The sequence below is a fragment of the Globicephala melas genome, chromosome 20 (genome assembly GCF_963455315.2).
Source record: "Globicephala melas chromosome 20, mGloMel1.2, whole genome shotgun sequence".
In the NCBI taxonomy this organism is placed as follows: domain Eukaryota; kingdom Metazoa; phylum Chordata; class Mammalia; order Artiodactyla; family Delphinidae; genus Globicephala; species Globicephala melas.
The window spans coordinates 5,200,814-5,222,712 of NC_083333.1; the positions used below are offsets into that span (position 1 = coordinate 5,200,814).

The following is a 21,899-nucleotide window of genomic DNA, read 5'->3' on the forward strand; positions in this document are numbered from 1 at the left end:
ACGAAGGATGGGGCAGCAGGTGGAGTCAGCTGGAGGGACTCAGAAAGGTCCCTGGAATGGTGGCTTCCTCCCAAGGCAGAAGGAGCCACTAGCTGGGAGAAGCCTAGAGAGGGTGATGTGGCCACGTGTGCCGTCTTCTCCCCAGGGACCGGCAGACCGTGGTCCTCAGACATCATCATTATCATGGCTGTTACCGCCCTCCACGATAATCGCCTGCACTTACTGGCACCTCTACTTTCTCATCAGTTTATTTCACGTAGCCTTAAAACAGCCCTACAGACAGGAGACAAGGGGTGTGGTTCCCTAGGGGTGGGCATCGGAGGTTGCCACTCAGGCCACTTCCAAGTCCTCCAGCCTCTGACCCACCTGTGTCATCATCATCCACTTCCCCGTTGATCTCAGCTGCCCGGATGAGACGGGCCTCCATCACTTCCATTTCCATCACCTCCATTTTCTTCTTCAGTGCATCATACTGGGTCTGCAGAAGAGGAGGCTATGAGGTATGCCGATCCACCCCTCGCGCAGTACCACCCGCGCCCCTGAACCACCGAGACCACAGTCCTAAGCTTACCCGGGGCAGACAGGGGTGCTGGGCTGGTGGCAGAGGTGCCACCTATCATTGGGGGAGCAGTGGGCACTAGAGTGCGGCAGCCGCTAGCACGGTCCTGCCCTCACCTGCAGCTCCTTCATCTCCTTCTCAGCCCGGAGCCTCTCAGCGGTCTCCGCGTCCAGCAGCTGGGAGGCGGACTCTCCCGTGTTACGTTCATCCGTCAGCTCCGATGTCAGCTCTGAGATCTGTGGTTGGGGGAGGGAGTCGCCACCAGTTGAACTGCCTGCCTCACTCAGCTGGAACAGCAGTGGGGGGCCTCCTGGGCTGGGCGCCCTGCGGAGGTGGGCCGGTCAGTCTGGTGCTGGGAGGCACTCACCCGGGTCTCCAGCCGGTCACTGCTGAGACGCAGCTCGTTCCGCTCCTTCTCCACCTTCTCAAGCTTGCTCCTCAGCTGCTGGATCTCTTCCTAGGGTGCAGTAAGGCGGGCAAAGTGAGCCAGAGGCACTGGGAGAGGTTGGGGCCCAGGAGCTGCACCCTTGGGGTGAATGAAGCTGGTGAAGCTTGGGCCGGGACACGAGGGCACTGGAAGCCACTGCCTCCCTGGGGCTCCATCCCTAGACCCTTCCCCGTATGCTGAGGATGCTTGAGGTCTTATCCTAAGAGGATACCTAGGGGCTCAGCCAGCACCCCAGAGGGACGTCTTCTGTTTGCTGGGCATAGTTCAAGGATACCAGCTCTCTGGACTAAACAAAGGAGCACTTGGGAGCCCAAGACAAGCTGGCAAAACTCTTGCCCACGTGGATCAACTACAGCCCTTCCCTCCCAGCAGCGTGGCTTTCCCAGGCTGTTACGTACGTCTTTGTTCCGGATCTGCTCCTCCGACAGCTGTACCTCAATGAGGGGTCGCACCGTGGTGAAGAGCTTCCACCAGGGCCAGTCCTTCACCCCTTTGTTCTTCTTGATGTTCTTCTGCACACAGCGAATGGCCAGGTCTTGGATCTAAGTTGGGGTGGGGCGTGGCACACAGCAGGCTCTCAGTCCTGAGCCCACCAGGACCCTCCCCACCACCAGCTCAGCTGTTGGGCTGCTCCTCTGGCCAACTGACCCCGAGTCAAACACTCCCTAAGCCACCCCTTGCCCCCAGCCTCCCTCCGTTCCTTAGAGAGTGGGAGGCAGACAGCCCGGCCCTGGGAGCACCGCACTGGGCGCTAACCGCTCCGCCCTCATTAGGAATAACTTTGTCTGCTTTATTTGCTGCCTGATTATTTCCAGCACCCTGGCCGAGATGTGCTCTAAAACCTAATCTTGCTGAAACACAAGAGTCGGAGGTACTGGCTGTTTTATGGACCTGCTAATAAGAAAAGGAGACGCTGACGCAGCTCCTTAACCCTCACGGAGCAGCCTACGATCCGGAGCCCACCTTTGCCCGGGCCCTGCTCCCCACCACCCTAGCCCTCGGACCAGGCCACACAGCCCCATCGCTGGGTACACGAGCACTGTCGCTGGCACCAGGGAGCTGCCCATCCCCTGCCCTGGCCCAGGGCACGCTGCCCCGGGACGTCCAGCCTCTTCTCCCCCAGATAGCGATAACTCACAGCCCCACGACCTCCTGCCCGCACGTTCCCTCGAGTGTCCCTCCCCCACCCCCAGGAGCTCAGCTCTGCCCATCTAGGCTGAGGAGTGGGACGGGGATGGCCCTGCAGCAGCACCTTTTTCTTCTTGAAGTGCTGACGGGCCAGGTAGCCCCTGCAGGCTGCCTGGAACAGGGTCAGGTTCCTGCTGGTTTGTTCATCCCGCTGTTCCTCCAGCCGTGCCAGTGTGCCTGCCCGGAAGAACACCTGTGGAGACGCGGGCCAGGTGAATGTGGGAGCCTGGGCTGGGGGCAACCCGGTGGAGGAACGAGCAGCTGGCACAGAAAGCCAGCAGGCCCAGAACCTGGCCCTTGGCCTGGGAAGAGGCTGAAAACCCCGGGGTCTACGAGGAGGGAGGAAGAAAGAGGCTGAGGGAGGAGGGCCAGGCTGGGGGCTGGGGAGGCTTTGGAAGGGGAGGAGCAAGGTGGGAAAGAGAAGAAAGGAGAGGGAGGCCGGAGGGAAGGTATCTGGGACAAGAAGGACGTGAAGCGGCGGCCGGTCATATGGGGAGGCGCCCCTCAGCAACACCTATGGTGGCTTCTTCCCCCAGGGCTGCCAGCAGCACTGCCCACGTCCCTGTACCCACGGCCACTGCAGGCCCGCCACGGGCTCCAGCCGCCTCTGGCCTCCAGCTGCCTGCGATCAGGCAGATGGTGGTGTATGTGTTTAAGAAGGAAAAGGCCCAGGATGCAGTGTGCAGAGAAGGGGGAGGCCGGGGAGGGGGCCCCTCCTCTGCATCCTCCCAGCTCCGTTTCATGTCGGACTGTCTCCTCTTTCATGTGCCAACACCCTGCCCCCACACCCAGGTTTCATCTCGTGAAAGAGCCAGTGGGGTGGGTGAGGGTTGGCCCAGGCGAGGGACCTGTCACACGGGTTTGGGGGCCGGAGGGCAGGCGTGAGAGGAACCAGCTGGATGTCCCCACACCCAGCCTTTCCTCTCACTCTTTGGTGCCCTGAGCTGGGACTGGATAAAATGTTCTGTGCTAAGAGAAAAAGAAGAGGGGGAATCGTCAGGTGAAAAAAAGACTAGCATCCTTGCAGAGGGCAAAGGCCATCTAGGTATACACCACCTCCACCTTGCCCAGAAGACAGAAAATTCCCTTTTGTGGGGCAAAGAGAAGATGTGAACTCCACGGGAAACATTCAGAACCGATAGGCACGGCGTCCCCAGGCCTCCCTCCAGGGAAGAAGTGGGGAGAGAGCCCGCACTTTCTGCTGAGAAAGCTCCGCCTCTGGCAGGAACCTAGTTCCCCGAGGCTGGCCTGGGAGAAAGCCAGCTCAGTCCTCTGCAACACGCAGGGCTGAGCGCCTGGGATCTCCAGTGGGTTTCGAGCCCTACCTGAGCCTCTGTTTCCCATGATGCGTGAGCCTGAGATTCCACAGGGGGTGTGAGAGACCCAAGTCCCCCGAGAGGGTGGGCCAACATGCTAGTGGTCAGTCTGACTAGGCAGACGTGAGGTGTCAGGGAGGGGGATGGAGAAAGGCCCAGAAATACACTGAGAAGCGAAAGGATGGTCTGGAGTCTAGAGCAGTGAGCCTCAAACCTCTCTCAACCTCTGTACATTTGTGGGGTTGAGTCTTTTTGAGTATCAGGTGACATCTCAGGGCCGTCTCTCCCCGTGAAACACACCTATCCATACACGTTTTACAAACATCAGGAAGCTCTCAGACACCCAAGCTTCCCTGCCTGAACCCTCAGGGTCCGGTGGGTTCAGGTTGAGACCCCCTTTCCTCTGAAGCAATGGGACACACACACAGGGAATCCTCACTCACCAGCCAGTACTAACCACAGCCCAGAAGCCCTGACACTTCTCTCCCAAACCAGATGTCAGCAAGCATCTGACTTTGCCCCTAATTCTGCTCTGAGCGTGAGTGGGCCCTGGGGTTCTCCTGTTTCAGCCAGGCACCTGGGATGATGCAGAGAGTCGGAGAGGGCAGCTGGGAAGAGGACCAGTCTGTGCAGGCCTTCTTCTACCCAAGACATACCTTGGAGGAGGTGCCAGCCCCAGGGCCAGCCAGCAGCGGCTCAGCCTGCCAGAGTTGACAGGAGCCCACCCAGGGAGAGAGCAAGAGGCTGCAGTGAAAAATCTGACTGCAGGCCTCCCAGGGAGGAAGCTCAGCTGGCCGCTCCTGAGCTTAGAGACAGGTGGGGAGGAGGCGAGCAAGAAGGTGAGCCAGACAACGGCAGAGACCAAAACCAGAAAGACGACACGGAAAGAGGCTGGGACCACAGAAGGCACAGAGGACAAGGAAAGAAGCAGAAAATAACAGATCTGAAACCAAGGAACAGGGACCAGCAGGGACAGCCACGGCCCAAAGGAAAAGGATAAACCAGGGACAGCACAGACGAGGGCAGAGGCAGGGGACAGGAAACGGATCCCCAGTGAGCGAGGGGGCAGAAGAACCAAAACCATGACTCAGAAGCAAAGCAGGGAGAACAGAGCTGACAAGCAGTATGCAAGGCTTTTTTGCGAGCACCCCCTTCCACCTCATACTCCCACGCGTTCCTTCCCTCTCTGCTGACAGATAGACAGTCCAGAACCCTCCCGGTGGCTCCCAACTGCTCTCCGTCCCACCTTGGCCCTTGAAGCACAAACGTGGATGCCACCTGTCAAGCCTCCCAGTCTCGGGAGAGAGGGGTGTCCAGGCTCCCTGCCCCGCGGGAGGGACGCTCGGCTGGCCCTCTGGTATGGAGCGACGCGGCAGACTGGCACCTGGGGCCGGGTGTGCCTGCCTTTTCTGCACGACGTTCCATTCAGGTGAGGAATTCGGCCTGTTGGACGGGTGGTGCCGGCACAGCCTCACCAAGCCCTGCTTGCTCTCTGGGACCCTGGCAGCCCCAGACGACTCACCCAAGGAGGCTCTGCCTTCCTGCCTCTCCCAGCTCTCCCTTCCGTCTTCCCCATTCCCCACACCAGGACTCAGGCCAATTCTGGGCCACCTTCTGACCCACTCCCTCCTGACATCACAGAGGTGTTCCGTGCACTGAACAAGACAGTTATGCAGAGGGAGGGAGAGTCAAGTTTGCTGCAGCTGGAGTATTTCACTTCCTGGCCCCCAGCCCCGAAGGGGGCAGCTTGAGAGGAAGGGCAGCCCCAGAGTGGCTGGGGGGGAAGGGGGTTGGCGGGGGCAAGACCCAGCAGGGGCCCCAGGAGACTCCTGAAGTTGGACTGAGCAGGGAGAGCAGGAGGGGAGGGGCAGCCACGTGGACAAGTGTGACCAGAGAGTGAGAGCGGCCGCCTTCCTGTAGGGACAACTCACCCGGCTCAGGCCCATGCAGCAGCTGCTCTGCTCCAGGTCCAAGGACTCCAGCAGCTCCTCCACCGCCTACAGAGAGATGCCTCTGTCTGGGAGCCCACCCGGGGACTCCCCACCTCCACGCAGGGCTTCTCCCAGTCCCTCAGCCCTTCCCGTCCTCCGTTCAGTCCGCTCTTTATTCAGCGAGCACGTTCGGTGGCTTCTGCAGCGTCAGGCCCCTTGCTGGATTCCGGGGATATAAAGATGACTGCGAGAGGAACACGCTATCTTGTTGGGGAGCGAGACAAGAAAATTGGTGAAGTACACAGAGGAGGAGGCATCTAAGCCAGACAAGGGAGCTGTGGAAGGCACTCGGAGGAGGTGTTGCTTGTGCCGTCTTTAGATACAAGTAAGAATTAGCCAAAGTAGGGGTGAGGGCATTTCAGGCAGAGGTACTAGCATGCGCAAAGGCCTGAAAGCATAAGGCAGCAGGGAGCACCGAGGAAACTCCAAGTAGTTCAGTATAACTGGAGGGTGGGGCGGGCAGCAGTTAAGGGGCGAGTAGACAGGTGGGCAGGGGCCAAAGGACGTGAGCCTGTGTGCTCCGAGAGCCCCTGGAGGGTCCTCTCGGGGAGAGGCACGGTCAGATTTGCTCTTGATAGAAATCCCACTGGCACATGAGTGGAGGATGCAAGGACCCCTTAGGCAGGAATCCATAGGAGAGAAGGCTAGAGCCTGACCCAAAGGGAGGAGAGGAGGGGGAGATGCGAGAGACCTTAAGGAGATGAAGCCTTGCCCGATGTGGGAGGGTGGTTAGACGAGAGGGAGGAAGCTAGGGACACATGGAGGTTTCTGACTTGTGTAGTAATTAGTTACTGGTGCCATTCTCCAAGGTAGGCAATACAAGAGAAAGAGTAGGTTTGGGAGGAGATATAATCAGTTTGGTGTGAGCGTGCAGAGTTTGAGGTACTATAAGGGCGTACAGGTAGAGCAGCCCAGAAAGCAGCTAGATAGAAATGCACGTCTGGCGTGGGAGGGAGGCCTGGGCTAGAGGCATTGATCTGGGAGTCATCAATATATATGCGGTAATTGAAGTGATGGGCATGAATGAGGTCGCCCAGGAAGAGGGTATAGAATAGAAAACAACGGCCAAGGAGGTAGTCTTAAAGAAGAGAGAGACCTTTACTTCAGGGGGGTGTGAAAGACGGGAAGCTTAGAGGGACTGAGAAAGAAAGAACAGAGAGACAAGGGGAAAACCAGGAGTGGCATCAAAGAAGCTGAGCAGAGAATGTTTCAAAAAGAACAGAGCTGTCAACAGTCACATGGCAAGAAGCACAGAAAAGTGCCCATTAGCTCTGGTAACATGGAGGGCTTGGGAGGACAAGACCGGTCCCAGGTGTCAGGGGTGGCAACCAGGCAGCTACCGGTGGAGGAATGAATGGCAGTGGAGCAAGGGCAGCAAGAGGAGACTAAGTGTCGATGGTGCAGGGCACGAGGGAGGGTTGATGGAAGGCTCCTTTCTGAATGTAATGTCTGTGGAACGTTTCTCCACTGAGAGAAGAGCCGGCAGAGGAGAGGCCGGAGGAACAGGAGAGAGAGAAGACGTATCGCTGATGGAGCAGGTCTCCAGAGAGGCCAAAGGGAATTGGTTCCAAAGCACGGGAAGAAGGGACCGGACAAGGGGAGGGAGGATACTTCTCCCACCCAGACAGGAGGGCTGGGGAAGAAGGAGGCACCTGGAGAGGAGTGTACAAAGGCAGGAGGAAGTTGGAGTCTCGATTTTATCAGCGTTTGGAGGCAAGGTCGACTGCTGGGAAGGTGCAGTGGGGGAGGATTTGAGGAGAAAGACGGAGAATGGAATAGCAGAGAAGGAGCTCGGAACAGGGGCCAGGTAAGGATGGAGCATGTGGAAAATGGGGCCCAAGGGTCCAGTGAGCCTGGAGACTACGGACCTATAGGAATTCAAGTCCCTGCAGTTGTATAAATTTCTCCCACAGCCCTTTGGGAGCCCCAAGCCAAGGAGAGCAGACGTCCAAAGGCGGCCCTTCAGGGCTGGGATTGAGCAGGGAAGGTGCTATGGGAAGCTCAGGAGAGCTGAGGGTGAGGAAGGCCGAGTGACCGGAGGGCAGGAACACGGCGTCGAGACTGAGAGGAAAAGGAAGTGAAGTCAGAAGGGAATGGACAGAGCAGAGAAAATGGAGTGGGGTCCAGAAATGAGCGGTGATGATGGAGTCATAGAGCCGGTGTCCTGAGGGAGGGGTCAGATGCACAGGTAGGAGGCTGTGGTGAGAGATTTCAGGAGCGGAGAATTTCCAGGGATGATGAGGCGCTGGGTGTAGCCATGAGGGCGAGGTGGGAATGGAGGTCAAGGGTGAGAGAGAAGGGGGTGTGGGTGGGTCATGTATAGCCACACCAAGGTCACCCTGCACACTGGCAGGTCCCGGATGGAGAGGGTAGGGAGAAGGTCTTTGAGGCCTCCATCAGTGTGGGTCTGTGACTCGGGGGGCAGCAGGAGGCAGGGGGCTTCCTGCCCTGTCCTGCACAGCATTCTCTCTTTGAGGAGAGCCGTCCTAAGGCCTGAGATGCCTTCCAAGTCAGGCTGAGTGCCTGAGGCCAAAGCACAGTGCAGGAGGGTTCCTCGGCTCAAGGAGCCCTTTGGCTCTCTGAGGAGTTGCCTCTGGGGGTCAAGGTGACAGCCGAGAACGGCAGGGAGACATCCCTTCACACAGCCAGGAACTCACCAACCTGGCTGACAAGGGGCCTGCCCTGGGAGCCTTAGGCTCACCCTGGCACCAGGAAGGTGCTGCCACATCAATCTTCCTCCAAGGAGGGATGCCTGCCCCTCCCCTGGACAGCTTCCTGCTGAAGGAACTAGGTCCTGGTGTGGAGGTCAAGGCTGAGGGGCCCAGGTGCTACCAGTGGGGCACCCAAAACACTAGTTCTAATCTGCCACCTGGGAGGCTCTTGGGTGACTGTCTGGCTCACCGGAGAGCAGACACCCTCAGCTCGGGCCTTTAAAGCGGGTGGCTCTCCTGTGATTCCTACAGGCCGTCCGTGCCCCGGGCTGCCTTCCCCCCACCGCCACAGCCTGGCTGCCATGTGTCCCTGGCTTGGCCCTGGTTGGGCAAAACCAGGCACCTGACCCAGGGCCAGCCTGGCTCTCTCTAGGGGAGGAAGGGCAGCTGCCTGGAGGGGTCTGACCAGAGGGAGGAGGGTCTGGCGGGGCCGTGGGGACCCAGACCTACCCGCTTTTCATCCACCACAATGTAGTTGCGCCCGTGTTTCTTGGTCAGGTGCGGGGCCAGGACGTCGAAGCGGCGGCGGAACTCAGAAAACACCATGTGGTCAGGGTAACCTAGGGAGAGAGCGGCCCGGAGCCAGGACCGTCAGCCTCGCCTGCTCCCAGAGCCCCCAACAACCACTGGTGCCCAGGCAGAGTCACCTGAAAGCGAAGAGACTGCGGGGGGAGGAGAGCCTGCGGTCGAGGTCGCCCCGGGAAAGGAGAGTGGAGAGGAAGGAGGCAGGGGCGACGGACAGGAGGCGGGAGGACAACCAGGCTGCCCCACGCTGGGACTGCGGGGATTAAACAGGGAACAGGTTCTTTTAGAAGGAAGCAACTTCCTTGTCGGTGAGGATGCAAACGGGGGACGGCTGACCACCTGGAAGGAATGCTATGGAGGTAAGAGCCTGGATGACCCCTAAGATGCTTTCTAGCCTCCAGGTCTATGACTCTGTGATAACCCAGAGAAGGATGTCTTCAGGAATTAATAAGAAAAAAAAAAGAAAATAGGGCATCGGAGAATAGCAGAGAGGAGAAGTGCGAGGGCTTAGGGTTGGAATCCTGCCCTGGTTCTTGCTATCATGTGACCTTGGACCAGTCACTCAACCTCTCTGAGTCTCGGTTTCCTCGTCTGTAAATGGGGGCCCTACCACTTACCCCACATGGTAGTCATGGTGCTTAAATGGGAAAATGTGTAGAAAGCACAGGTTGGCTCACTTGGTGGGTGTTCAGAAAGGGCTCCCTTCCTGCCACCTTCCTGACCTTGGGCCCTAGGCCCAAAGTGACCAAAAAGGCTTGTAGATTCCCTTTCCCTAAAGAGTGTTACCTCTAACGGAGATTCCCTACTGTCTGGGCTTGAGGCTGGGGCAAGGTCAGGATTGTGGCTAGCGAGAGGTTACCCTGAGGCACCCCGAGGACACCAGAGCCCACGGCAGTGGACCAAGAGACCCACTCCTATGGAATCACAGAATTTCAAGCCAAAAAGAGGTCTTACACCGGATATAACTCAGCCTCCAGACGTGGAAACTGAGGCCTGAGATGGGGAGTGACTGGCTTGCTCAGGGTCACAAAGCCTGCGGCTGGAGGCAGAGCTGGATTCCAAACCCAGGCTCCTGACAGCCCGTCGGGGGCTCGCTCCACCTCAGCGGCCTAGCTGGCTCTGGGAAGCCCTCCAACTGCGAGATGGGGCTGACGCATGTGCCTGATGATTGAAACAGGAGGTGGGGGCCACTGAGGGGCCAAGACAAAGTGAGCTATTGATTGTATCTGAATTGCAATTAAATTGATGGGCCAGGATAGCAGGTCCGGACGCCTGGCATCTTAATTAATCATCAGCGCCATCGATGGTGGCTGGGGGCTGGGGGAGGAGAGGGGGTCTGCTGCGGCTGGCCTCATCGATCTGCTTGTCTGAGTAAAGCACATTGATTTTGGTTCAGAGCGGTAACAATCTGGTTTTGAAATAATAAACAGCAACTCCTTACCAAGACGTGGGGACAGATCGATGATTTATTTAGAGCAGGGCTGGGAGCCCGTTTCCTAGCTTTGGCTGCTAAGGAAGTGACGATGCCCCTGTGGAATGCCTCAAGGGGACCTGGCTGTGGGTCGGTGGGAGCCTGCATGCTCTTCTAGCTACGGGAGAAAAGGGCAGAAACCTGGCGATTCATAACTTTTCAGGCAAACGAAACCCTACTCAGAAACTGGTCTGTTTCGGTCAAATCCTGCTCTGCCACTCACGCGCTGTGCGACCTTGGGCAAACTACTTAACCTCTCTGAGCCTCAGTCACCTCATCTGGGGATGATACTAGTACCTACATCTCATGAAGTTGTTGGGAGGATTAAATGAGTTACTGTGTGGGACGAGTTTAGAATAGTGTCTGGTATACCGTAAATGCTCTAAGGATGTTAACCACTATTGTTATCGTCCTGTCTGGCCCCTCGTCCAGATGGGTCCGTAAAAAGGGTCTGTCTGACCTTTCTTGGGAATTCTAAGTTCTTCAGAAAGATTTAACACTTCATTTCTCATTGCAGGGCTGGCCCACTCTTAGAGGCAGTTGCTCCACAAGGACACTGAGTCTGCTGCTGTGGGCAGAGCTGACCTGTCCAAACCAGGGAAGGCGGGAGGAGGGAGCTGTGGGAACAGGGCATGTGGGCTGGGCAGGGGAGGGGATGAGGAGGGCTGGAATGTGGAAGGGAGAGGATGGTCAGCAGGCTGGCAAGAAAAAGAGAAAGGAACAGACTGGGCTGGAGAGATGCACGGAGAGACCCCCAGAGGAGGCAGCAGCAGAGATGAGGGGGATCTAGGGCCAGTCGGAGATGGGGGGGAGCAGCACCCCTCCAGCCCCACAGGCCCTGTTAGGGAGGTGGGGAGGGGCAGGGGCAGCTCTAGGAGGGAGAGGTAGGAGTTGAGAGGGAAGGGGCCCCACCTTGGCGGTACATGCGCACGGCATCAAGCAGGCGGGAGCCTCGAAGCTGGGCGCGGAGCAGGGGCACGTCCAGCTGCAGGAGCCCGGCCTCACAGTGGTCTCCCGGGGGCAGGTCCAGCTCACTGCTGCAGCTGACTCTGCGGGAGTGGGCAGAACGGGGCTCCCCCACCCAGCCCTCTGCCACAGGCAGGAAGCAATGCACGAAATGCAGCTTTGACTTCTTGATGGTGTCAATGAGGGCGTCCTGCCAAAGGGGAAGGGACAGCCTTCAGTGGGCTCCGACAGCCCGAGCCAAGAGACCAGGGACTGGCGCCAGCGTCTCCACTCTGTGGCAGGATGGCAGGTGTCCCACCCCTGGCTGGGCAGGACATGCTAAGCCTGGACAACCCTGCTCGTACTAGGCCCGGGGGGCCACGCACAGCGGGTAGCACTGCAAGAGGACCCCACCAGCAGCAATCAAGGTGAGTGGGCTGCCGAGTGGGCACTGGTGACCGGAGCGTGCCCAGAAGGCCCCGGCCCCCTGCCAGCGGTCGGGAAGCGCCCCAGGGCCTGCACTGGCACACTCACCACCTGCAGCCTAATCTGGATGCACAGGGACTTCTTCTTGACGGCCGCCATCCCTGTGGTGAAGGTCTTCCGCATGCTGGTGGCCCGGCGCAGCGCCAACTGCGAGCCGCCCTCCAGGCCCGCAATGGAGCCTGAGAGCACCGTGGCGCTGCCCGCCCGGCCCAGAAACAGGTTGCTGATGATTTTTCTGCCAGAGGAGGAAAAGGAGGGAAAGAAGTCATATTCAGGCAGCAGTAGAGGCCGTTCCTCTTCCCAGCTCCTAGGTCACCGTGGCCGGGGGCCTGGGCTATCTGGGCTGGGGCTGCACGTCTCACACCCGACAGAGACACTACAGAGAAACCCTCAAACAGCAGGAAGAGAAAACCGGGGTGGGTGGACGGAGTGGTGTTCTTACTTCTGGGAGTCCTGCAGGAGCCGGGGGGCGTTCTGGGTGGCCGGGTTCTGCTTGGTGTAGCTCAGCCAGCCGGCCGTGTTGTACTCTACCCAGTTGGTGCAACGGCTGTGGCCCAGGAGAAAATGGTGCGCTTTGCTGCTGCGCAGGAGGGGGCTTTGGCCTGAGGGCGGGGCAAGCAAGGTTCAGGTCATCAGGGCACAGGTCCCCCAAAAGCCCATGGACTCAGTGAGCCCCCCAGGCAGTGCCAACTGGACTCATATATACATAAATGGGTTCTCAGGAGAGGAAGCAGAGGAGCTGCCCTCCAGGGGTACCACCTACCTTTTCGGTCACCTTCCTGGGGGCCATAGTAGGAGAAAAGGCGCTCCAGGAGGTCGTCCTCAGTGGCCCCTGGCACCAGCACCTCCTCTTCCAACAACCATAGCAGGCCCTTCGCCTCATCCGTGTGGGCCAGTGAGCGAACCTATGCAGAAGGAAAGAAATCCCGCAGTGTCACATGGAGCAGTGTGAAGGGGGCTAGGACCTGTGGTCCCGACCGCACACCATAAACATGCTACACAGATACACACGCTACAGCTCCTGCCACTCATGGCTGACATTCTGTGGAGCAGGTGGCCAGCAAGGAGAAAGAGGGGCCAGAAAGAGATCAGAGAGAGAAGCCCACAGCACAATATGATTCCTGGGACCTGTGTCCTAAGTCCCCAGAGACTGAAGGCTTCTTATTGACGCCCAGAGCCTCTCCTCCATCCTCAACCCCTTGGAGATCAGGGGGGCTTGGGTGAGCCCCGCGTTGCCCTCACTCTCTGGGCATCACCTCCCACGCAGATAAAAGGAGATGAGGTCTTTAAGGCCCTGAGCACAGGGCATGGCCCAAAGGAAGCTGTCAACAAGAGACAGCGGTGATTAATCCTGGTTCCCCGCCCGAGAGGGGAGAACCCAGAGAGGGCTCAGAGCACTGCAGGTGGGGTCACTACAGGGTCCTAAACTCAAGTGCCAAAAGCCTAAGACAGCTGACTTAATGGCTGTGGCAGCCAACATGGGCAGAGCTGGGGCGCCTGGAGAGCAGGTGTCCCCATCTAAAGGGAACAGCCACCACTCAGGAGCAGCCAACTGCTGTCCCGGAAGAACGGTGGCCTAGTGTCGGCAAATCCTCCAGCTTTTCAAGAGAAGGTGGAAATACTGAATTCTGATGTCTAATTCCCCACGCAAGCCAAACAACCAAGGGTGAAGGTGCCTTTTTTACGGAATTCCCAGGTCTTCCTTGGGCAAGGAGGACTCTGGCCTGGCCTCTAGGGACTAGGGACAAGAGAAGTCAGAGAAGTACCCTTTTCCCTCTCTGACCCAAGCTGCCCAAGGGAGTCTGTGTGCTGACCAGGAGGACACAGAAGGTGGCCGAGGACCGATGGGCAACTAAGGCCCCCGAGCAGCTGGAGCTGTACGGCAGGAATGAGCAAGAAGCCACTGGATGGTGAGTGGCAAGCTGGGCACTGAGGGGCCCCCGTGCCCAGAGGTGGAGCTGCCCGATGCCAAGGCCCATCAGAAAGGGGAGAGCAAAGGAGGGAAGGGATGGCCAAGCCCCATTCAAACACACTGTCTGACCCACCGCTGCTGCTAAGCCAGCCGGGTCAGCTTGCCCACACCTCCTGGGAACGGCAAAGGCTCTCGGGGGAGGCCTTGGCAGGGGCCTAGGTGTCAGGAAGAAAAGCCAGCTTCCCTGGGGAGATGTGGGACTTGGGCACTTTAAGCCCTTGTCTCAGGGGGACGCTCGCTCTCCCGGGGCCCCACCCCCTGGGCCAGGGCCTTCCCGCAGGGAGGCGGGGGAGAGAGAGGTGGGACTCAAAGCAGAGGAGGGAGATCAGCAGCCTGGCAAAAATGCCAATTCTCCAATAAAGCGCCTTATGCAGCTTCCCTAATTGAAGACAATGGCCAAATGCCAGGCGCTCGCCGGGCAGCCAGTCCCCCAGGCAGCAAGGTGCCCAAGACGCTTGCCCAAAGGGTGACAAGGCCCGTCCCCAGACTGAGCGGCGAGGACTCACACCCACACAGCCCCTCAGTGGGCATTTTATATCTGGGTACTGTTTCTGTGTTTGGGTGAATGCCACCTCCTCGCCCTGCTCTGCTAGGCTGCACCGGTCCTCCGCTTGGGGACGATGGGAGGGGATGACTGTGTCCTCTGGGTCCAGCCAGGCCCTCACCACTGAGGAGGTGGTAACAGGGCTCCTGGCAGACACACTGGAGGCACGGCTGGGACAGGGCCTGAGCTCAGACACCCGTGGCAGGTGCTCCCCACTGCACCAGGGCAGAAAGAAGTACCACCTTCCCGGCCAGACTGGCTGGCAGCTGAGCGAAAGGGCGCACGGCTCGGAAGCGCTTGGTGTCTGGGCCTGACTGCTGGGCCCCCCAGCCCATCGTGTCCCCACGCAGCAGCAGCTCATATGGGGAGGGCTCTACCAAGGGAGAGGAATGGGAAGGGCAAGAAAAGGCCAGCCCAGGCCCTCCCTGGAATTCCTACCAGGGACTGATGGGAGGCCTGGTCCACGGCGGCCACAGAGTCACCTGTGGCTGGCTCCAGGTCGTCAAACGCCAGCTCGATGTTCTCCTAGGAGGGAAGGTGGGGAGGTAGTGAGCACAGGGCCGTGTGTGGGGTGCAGCCCTAGGAGCAGGCCAGGTGGGGACGCTGGGGTCAGCAAGTCCAATGTCCCATCCGGGCAGGAGCTCCCCTCCAACAGCCCGACTGACAGATGCTCACCACCTCTCAAGGCACCGCATCGTGTCTTCGGACAGCTAACCTTCTCCTAACCTCCTTTTACAGCGAGCTAAAGTCACGTACACACTCCTGTTACTCCCACCTGCTGATCAGGCTGCGTGGAGTTAGCCCACTCTCGATTTCACACACTCATCCTTGAAATACTTGAAGACAACCGTCATTTTCCTCCTGAATCTTCTCTCACCCAAGATAAATATTCTCCCCAGCTCGTTCAGCTCACCTCCACTTGAGGTAGGATTTCCAGATCCATCCGGGACACCCTTTTATGGGGGCAGAGGGCCTAAGTAATCAGTCACCATACCAACAGCTCAGGAGACAGGGAAGGCCAGGCCCGACACACGTGGAGGCAGGAACTGCACGGTGGCAGTTCACAGGGCCTAGGCAGGTGCCTTGAAGGTGGGCAGAGAGGGGCTCCCAGGGACCCTGAATGCATCTTGGGCTTCTTGGAGAGCAAACTCTCCATAAAGAAAGAACGTAGCCTGGGCAGGAAAAGCGTCCTGCTCCAGAGACCACAGGGGGACATAAAGTCAGAGAGTAAAGGGCTGGGAAGGGAGCAGCCAGAAGGGACGGGGTACCTTGCTGCATCCACAGATGCCTCCCCCCCACACTGAGGGTGCCAAGGCCAGAAGGTGAGCCTGGGGGCGTTAGGCGGCAGGGGCAAGGTCAAGCGCTACCTCCTTGTATCTTTCCAACTCCTGCGCAAAGGTGCGCTCGTGGAAGAGCCTCTGCAGCCGGTCCTGGGTGTAGTTGTGGCACAGCTCCTCAAAGGAGGCCCCGCGGGCCGACCCACCCTGCTCAGGGTTCTGGAAGCCGGGAGTGTCCACAATCATCATAGAGCAGAGTGAGTGCTGGCTGGACTTGAGAGCCCTTCACAGGGAGAGCCTGGGTCAGAGCTGCCCAGGGCAGTGCCCCCGGTGCCCAGGTAGCTCACTCTGCCCCCATCCCCATCCCCACCCAGGTGCCCAGGACCCGTGGGGAGGACGTGCCTCTCCTGCCTGCAGGGACAGTGAGCCCTCTGCTGGTGGAGGATGGCTCTGCCTCGGCAATCACACAAGCCCAAAGGCATCAACCCCACCTTCGTCAAGGCAGCAAGATGAGAGCTCCTAGGCCCTGCCTGGCACTCACCTGTTCACCAGGGAGATGAGAAGCGTGAAGAGCTCACTGTAGAGGCCGGACGCCATGCCCTCCAAGCACTCCAGTGCACTCAGTTTGGGGCCTGTGGGCAGGAGGGTCAGTTCTATCTCCAGGTCCCTGGGACTCCCCACCTGGGTGTGCTCCCTACCCACCCAGGCCAAGGCAGCATGGGGCCCTGGGGCTGGGCCTCTCCCTCTAATGGGAGCATCTATTCACCTCAGGAGTTTGCCCACCCCAGAGATGGCAACGAGCCCAGGAAGAGGCCTCCAATCACATCCAGCAGCTAAGGGGCTCGGGTACCTGTGCCGTCCCCCAGGCTGCTCTCCTCGGGACCCTGGCGGAAGGAGGTGGAGCGCTGCAGGGTGCCGCCCTGGTGCTGGTGCTTGAAGATGGCCGAGGAGAGCTCTTCCAGGCTGCAGCCCAGCAGGTACGCGGCCTTCTGGGCCCACTCGTGGCGGGCAAACTGCCTGCGCCCAGCTATGGGGTAGAAAAAAGGACCTGACGTCGTGGGTCTTCCTCCTTAGACTGTTTGCTGACCACTGTGCCCTTCAGCTCCCTTGCGCCCATAGCACTAGGGAGCAGGCATCTTCCAGAGGGAAAAAAACGAGCCCTGATGACACCAGCAGGGCTTCAGGCAAAACAGGGAGAGCCAGCAGCTGCCAGCGCTTCCTGTGTCCCTTGGGGTTGGAGAGAACGAGCAGGTCCTAAAAGAGGAGGTAACTCCACACTGCGGCCACCAGAGGGCTCCCAATCAGCTGCAAAAACCCCTTTAGAGGGCTTGGCTCCAGGCGCCAACGTGGGGAAGGACAGAGCATGAGCCAGCCCACCTAGGATGAACACAGAACTGCCTGTGCCTGGTGGGGGAGTATCAGGAGAGCACTGGCGTCTCCCCCTTCCTTGAACGCATTAGGACCCTCCCGAATGCGTCCGCCAGGCGAGACCGCAAACATCCACGGTGGCCCAACAGTGGAGAGGCGAGAAAAAACTGCGGGGGAGAGGGAACAGCCCACGCGGGCAGACGCGCCTCAGCCGACACGTGTCTAATCGCGGCAATTAGGGAAAGCTAACAAGAAACAAGGTTTTACCTTCGGCAGCTTCTGTAAGGCAAAGGACCAGCATGCAGCATGCAAAGAAAAACAGCATGTTAGCAAACAGTCATCAGCTGAGCCTGCCAGGCCCAGTGGAAGGGCCCGTGGGGGTGGGGCTTTGGAAAGATGAGCAGGAGAGAAAACACAACCCCATTCAGACTCAGAAACACAAAAACACACACGCGTGCGCGCGCACACTCACAGCCTCAAAGGAGTATGTTTATGGATGTGATCACACTGACACACAAGGGAAGAGACCTGCAAAGACTTTCTATCACACACACATGTGCACACACACACACACACACACACACACCCCCGCCGAAAATACTGGAAGCTCTGAGGAGGTAACAGACACTGCTCAACAAGGTCCACGTACTGACGCACCCAGAGCTCTCCACCTGCAGGCAGCGCTGAGTAGGGTTACAGGAAACCTGCACTGTTACCTCCTTGGAGTGAAAGAACTTCCTCAAGACACAGCCACACAGCCACCCACCTGCCCACCTACAAGTGTGGAGACAACTTCTTTAACTCAGAGTCTGCTTCCTCTTTGGCAGGGATGTAACCTGCTGGGATCATAAGGAACCTAACACCCAGACGCATGTTCCTCCATGCACCCGCCCACCCTCCCACCCACCAGCGCTTCCTCACTCCTGCTGACAGCCTGGGGCCCTTCACATCCCAGAGGAAGATGAAGCCAATGCCCAAGGTGCTGTTCAGAAGCAGCATCCCTTTCCCTAAACCGGAGGAGAAAGGGGTGAAGAGGAGCTCAGAGCACCTGACCGTCAATGGAATCTCAGAGGAAGGCAAAGGAGCTCTTCCAAGCCAGACCAAGCTCCAGCCCTTCACAAGACCCCAAGCACTGATGCTGAAGCTGCAGCCCATTCAATACCACGGTGCCTGCTGCCCCCTAGTGGCCTCTACCCTGACATGCAAGAGGAAGAGGCACCTACTACCAAACCAGTGGAGAGAAGGGAAGACTGAGGGAAAACTGGCCTTGGGAAGCCCCAGGAAGCAACACACCCTTCCCCACATAAGCCCCATGGAGGGCATCCTGAGAGATTCCAGGATCTGAATGCAAAACAGGTAGAAGCAGCTATTCCTGGGACTCTGAGAAGCCCCACTGCCAGTAAGCACCCTCTCCACCCTCAACCCTGGGGCTTCTCCCAGGCCAGTGTCCTCTGCTATGATAGAACAAGCCCAGCCCCCAGAGAGAGCCCAGGGCAAGCACCAAGAGGGGGCAAGGTGGCCCCTACACCCCAGGACGGGGTCAAGGTCAGTTACCCGCTTGCTCCTCGGGGGCCTCTGTCAGAAAGGGAACAAGAAGGAGAGTTATTCCAGGGGGACTGCTCTGAATTCGTGCCCTTCTCTTTCCTCTCAGCCTCCAACCCCCAAGCCCCCTGCTCTTCACAGCGCGCCCGGTCACTGCCACCTCAGTCCAGGCCTCTGACCATCCTTAGCAGAGATGCTTCTCCGGGGGTTTGGAGACTTCTGCTCTGATGAAGGGGACGGGGAAGAGGCACAAGCCAAAGAGGGGTGTCTGATGACAGGTGTGTCTGCGCTGGGCCAGGACAAACTGGGAGTGGACTGGGCCCCCACCAGCTCTCCCAGGTGACCCGCTAGGCCCGTTACCTTTGGTGGCGCCTGCAGCCCCCAGGTGGTAGATGGCAGCCAGGATGAGCCAGCAGGCTTTCTGCTCGTCGGGGGAGATGCCCAGCACCTTCATGGCCGCCTGGAGCTTGCTGAACTGCTGAGCCGCCTTCTGCTTCTCCTCAGGCTGCAGCGACAGATGGGCACACTGGCAGCAGATCTCAGAGGGGCTGTCCCTCTGGTATCTCCCATGCTGCTGGAGCATCAGGGCGGCCAAGCTAGAGGACAGCCGCCCGGCCTGGGCTGGGCTCCTGCTACTCCCATGAGGCAGTCCAGGACATTCCAAGCTTCTCCGACCCCAAGGCCCAGGGCTGCCCACCCGTCCCCAGAGGCCCCTCACCTTGGCCAGTGGTACAATCCCAAACACATTGTTCTCTGCCAAGTGGTTCAAGTGGAGCTCTGTCCTAGGGGTACAAACGAGGCATCAGCACAGCGCTTGGTCCCCACGCCAAGTCCATCTCCCTGCCGGGCTGGAGACAGAGACTCCGCTTCCAGACTCAGTTCTGTCTGCCCATCATGCCCTCCTGTCAGGCCAGCTGCTACGGCCTTTCCTAATTGGCCTGGACACCAGGCCAGAGCACTGGCCTCCCTAGGACAGGTCACAGACAGGCCCTGGTGAGAGTGTCCAGACAGACCCCTGGAAGAGAGCAGGCAATCTGCCTGAAGGGTGAGTCCAGCCAGGACTGAGACCGTGCCCTCAGTGACAAGGAGAGCTCAAGACAACAGTGCCCTGGGCTGCTTGCTCAGCCTTATCATTTATCCTCTTCTCAGTGGACACAGACAGCAAGCCCGAAGGTCTAAGGGAGGAGCCTGGCGGAGGAGCCAACGTGGATGCAGGGAGGCCAGCATAGAGGGCACTGGAAAAGGCTCGGGCTTTTGGCCCCTGTGTGGACTCAAACACCTGCTCAGCCCCATACTAGCTGTGTAACTGCGGGCAAGCCTCTGACCACCTGCATCTCGGTGTGCTTTCCTCTCCAGATCTGGCTTCCCAGGAGCACAGATCCTAGCTAGGCCCTGGGAACGCTGAAGGGTCAATGGTGCCCCTCACATATAGCCAGGTCCCCCATGCCCGGGGCCAGGGAGCTCCCGCCGGGCAGGGCCTATGGCTCATTCATCTCGCCATCCCCAGGGCCTAGCTCAGAGCCTAACACATGGCAGGCATGAAATAAACAACCGGCATGGGATGCAATCAACTGGCAAAGCCCAGGAGCTGTCAGTGGTGGGAGCCCAGAGCACCCTCCTTGTTCCCCCTGTCCCGTCTCACCTGAGGGTACCATCCCCGCAGGCCAGCAGGTAGTAGAAGATATTGAACGTGGCCTCACCGGCTGGGCGTCGTGCCACACGCAGCTTCTCCAGAAGCATCGTCTGTGGCACAGCATAGAGGGTATGTGGGCAAGGAGGCAGTGCCAGGTCAAGCTTCTCCCACCCACACCAGAAAGAACCAGGCCCATGGGAGCGAGCGGCTGCATCTGATTCTCCAGGTGCTCAACCAGCGGCCAGATCACCTCATGGTCAAACCTGGGGCAGACACCAGAGCCAGGGAAGAACACAGGCCCTGCCACCCCGCCCAGCCTCCAGGCACAGTCTTCCTGGGGAGCTGGACACTTTGTGGTGAGAGACTTCATTAGCATGGAAGGGAATCAGCCTCAGCTGGGCCTTACTTTACTGACAGGCCAGTCCTGCCTGGGTGAATCAGCCTGAGAGAAACCCCCGAGCAGGGGCCAGGGCCCCAACTAGGGTGTGGGCAACCCCAGGACGGGCAGGAAGCTGAGCCGTGCCCCATCCAGGGCAGGAGGCACAGGGGGCAGAATGTGGAGGCTCAGGGCAAAGTAGGCCAGCCCTGCCGGGCCCAGGGTCCATTTCGTTATGGAAGAATCCCAGGAAAATGAGGTGCAGGGGAGAGTCTGATTTCTAGGGCGTGAAATCAGGCAGCCAATCTCTTACCACCCTGAGTGTCCCCTCACCTGAATGGAGGCTGAGGCCACCTGGCCGGCTTGGTCAAAGTCCAGGGAGAGGATCTGGGAGAAGCGGGTGGCGTTGCCGTTCATGATGGTGGGGCTGTTCCCAAAGGCTTCCAGGAGGGTGTACAGAGCCTGCCACTTGTCCACTGCAGAAGACAGGCCCAGGGCCCATCAGGAAAGCCACGGGCAGCTTGCCCCCAGCCACAGGCTCCAGAGGCCCAGGGCGAATGGGAGGCCCATCCCATGGCTGCTCCTCCAGCACCCGAAGGCCCAGGTACTTCGACAAGACTGCTGAGGATCGAGGGGCTTTGTGGACACGGAGAGGCCAGGGAGAAGAAGAACTGGCACCTCGGCGGGGCCTCCATCCCCACACCCCTCTCCAGCCCATTCTGTTTCCCCAGCTGCCCCTGCCTCACCAGAAAACACCTTATTCCCGCTGGTGCCTGCGATGGTGGCCAAATATTGCACCAGATGCTGGCAGCTGGTGGTCTTGCCACTGCCACTACTGCCCAGGAGGATGATGGACTGGTCCTGACGGCTCATCAGCATTGCCCTGTATGCGGTCTGAGCCACGGCATAGATGTGGGGGGCCATGTCCTCCCGCCGACACCCCTTGAACATGTGCATCACCTTGGGCGCGAGAGGGACGGAAGGAAGGGATAGGCGCTCTTAGCTGGCTCCACACGGACAGCCCTCACCCCCAAGGCCCACATCTTTCTGGGCTTTTCACTCCAGGGGAGCCAGAAGGTTCTGAGGCTAAGGTCACGCATGGAAATGCAGATACCAGCCCAGTCCTGGCCTCTGTGAGGTCGGGGGAGGGCCTTCTGTCTCCACCCCTTGAAATGACTCCTCTTCCCAAGGCCACTGTGAGAGTGGACAGGAGCCCCGTGGGATGCCAAGGGGAAGGGGTGGAGTCGGGGAAAGTGGGCAGGGGGAGGGGATAGAGGGGGCGGTCTGTGGGGCCACGTGGTAGCTGAGGGGGGCTGCACCTTCTCCGAGTACACAGCGGGGGCCCCCCGGGGGCTGAGGACCAGCAGGCTGGGGCCGGCGTACGTGTGCAGCAGGCTGGCGCCATAGCGCTGGCGCAGCGTGTGCAGGACGCTGGACTCATTGAGGTACACCAGCGAGGCCAGATCCTCCAGACGGTCGCAGGAGGGAGCATTAGCCTGTGTGACAGGACAGGCGGGCGGGCACTGAGGAACAGATCCAGTCTGCTC

The 21,899-nt window shown here is 59.3% G+C and overlaps 1 protein-coding gene across 11 annotated transcripts in view; it reads right to left on the reverse strand.

The window, feature by feature from the left end:
- Positions 1-21,899, reverse strand: part of MYO18A (myosin XVIIIA) — a 95,175-nt gene that overhangs the window by 22,648 nt on the left and 50,628 nt on the right. For 9 of the 11 annotated variants that reach the window (XM_070044503.1, XM_070044501.1, XM_070044502.1 and 6 more), the window contains 22 exons: positions 21,672-21,848; positions 21,099-21,312; positions 20,686-20,828; positions 19,986-20,086; positions 19,062-19,125; positions 18,704-18,848; positions 17,069-17,080; positions 16,284-16,460; positions 15,975-16,065; positions 15,524-15,716; positions 14,595-14,681; positions 12,404-12,545; positions 12,083-12,242; positions 11,689-11,875; positions 11,122-11,365; positions 8,664-8,773; positions 5,443-5,508; positions 2,260-2,388; positions 1,406-1,549; positions 927-1,016; positions 676-795; positions 367-478 (listed from right to left, as the gene is read on the reverse strand). In XM_070044503.1, the coding sequence (XP_069900604.1) occupies positions 367-478; positions 676-795; positions 927-1,016; positions 1,406-1,549; positions 2,260-2,388; positions 5,443-5,508; positions 8,664-8,773; positions 11,122-11,365; positions 11,689-11,875; positions 12,083-12,242; positions 12,404-12,545; positions 14,595-14,681; positions 15,524-15,716; positions 15,975-16,065; positions 16,284-16,460; positions 17,069-17,080; positions 18,704-18,848; positions 19,062-19,125; positions 19,986-20,086; positions 20,686-20,828; positions 21,099-21,312; positions 21,672-21,848 (2,908 nt within the window). Of the gene's footprint in view, positions 1-366; positions 479-675; positions 796-926; positions 1,017-1,405; positions 1,550-2,259; positions 2,389-5,442; positions 5,509-8,663; positions 8,774-11,121; positions 11,366-11,688; positions 11,876-12,082; positions 12,243-12,403; positions 12,546-14,594; positions 14,682-15,523; positions 15,717-15,974; positions 16,066-16,283; positions 16,461-17,068; positions 17,081-18,703; positions 18,849-19,061; positions 19,126-19,985; positions 20,087-20,685; positions 20,829-21,098; positions 21,313-21,671; positions 21,849-21,899 lie in introns of those variants that run through there. The other 2 variants (XM_060290850.1, XM_070044498.1) reach the window with 2 other exon arrangements.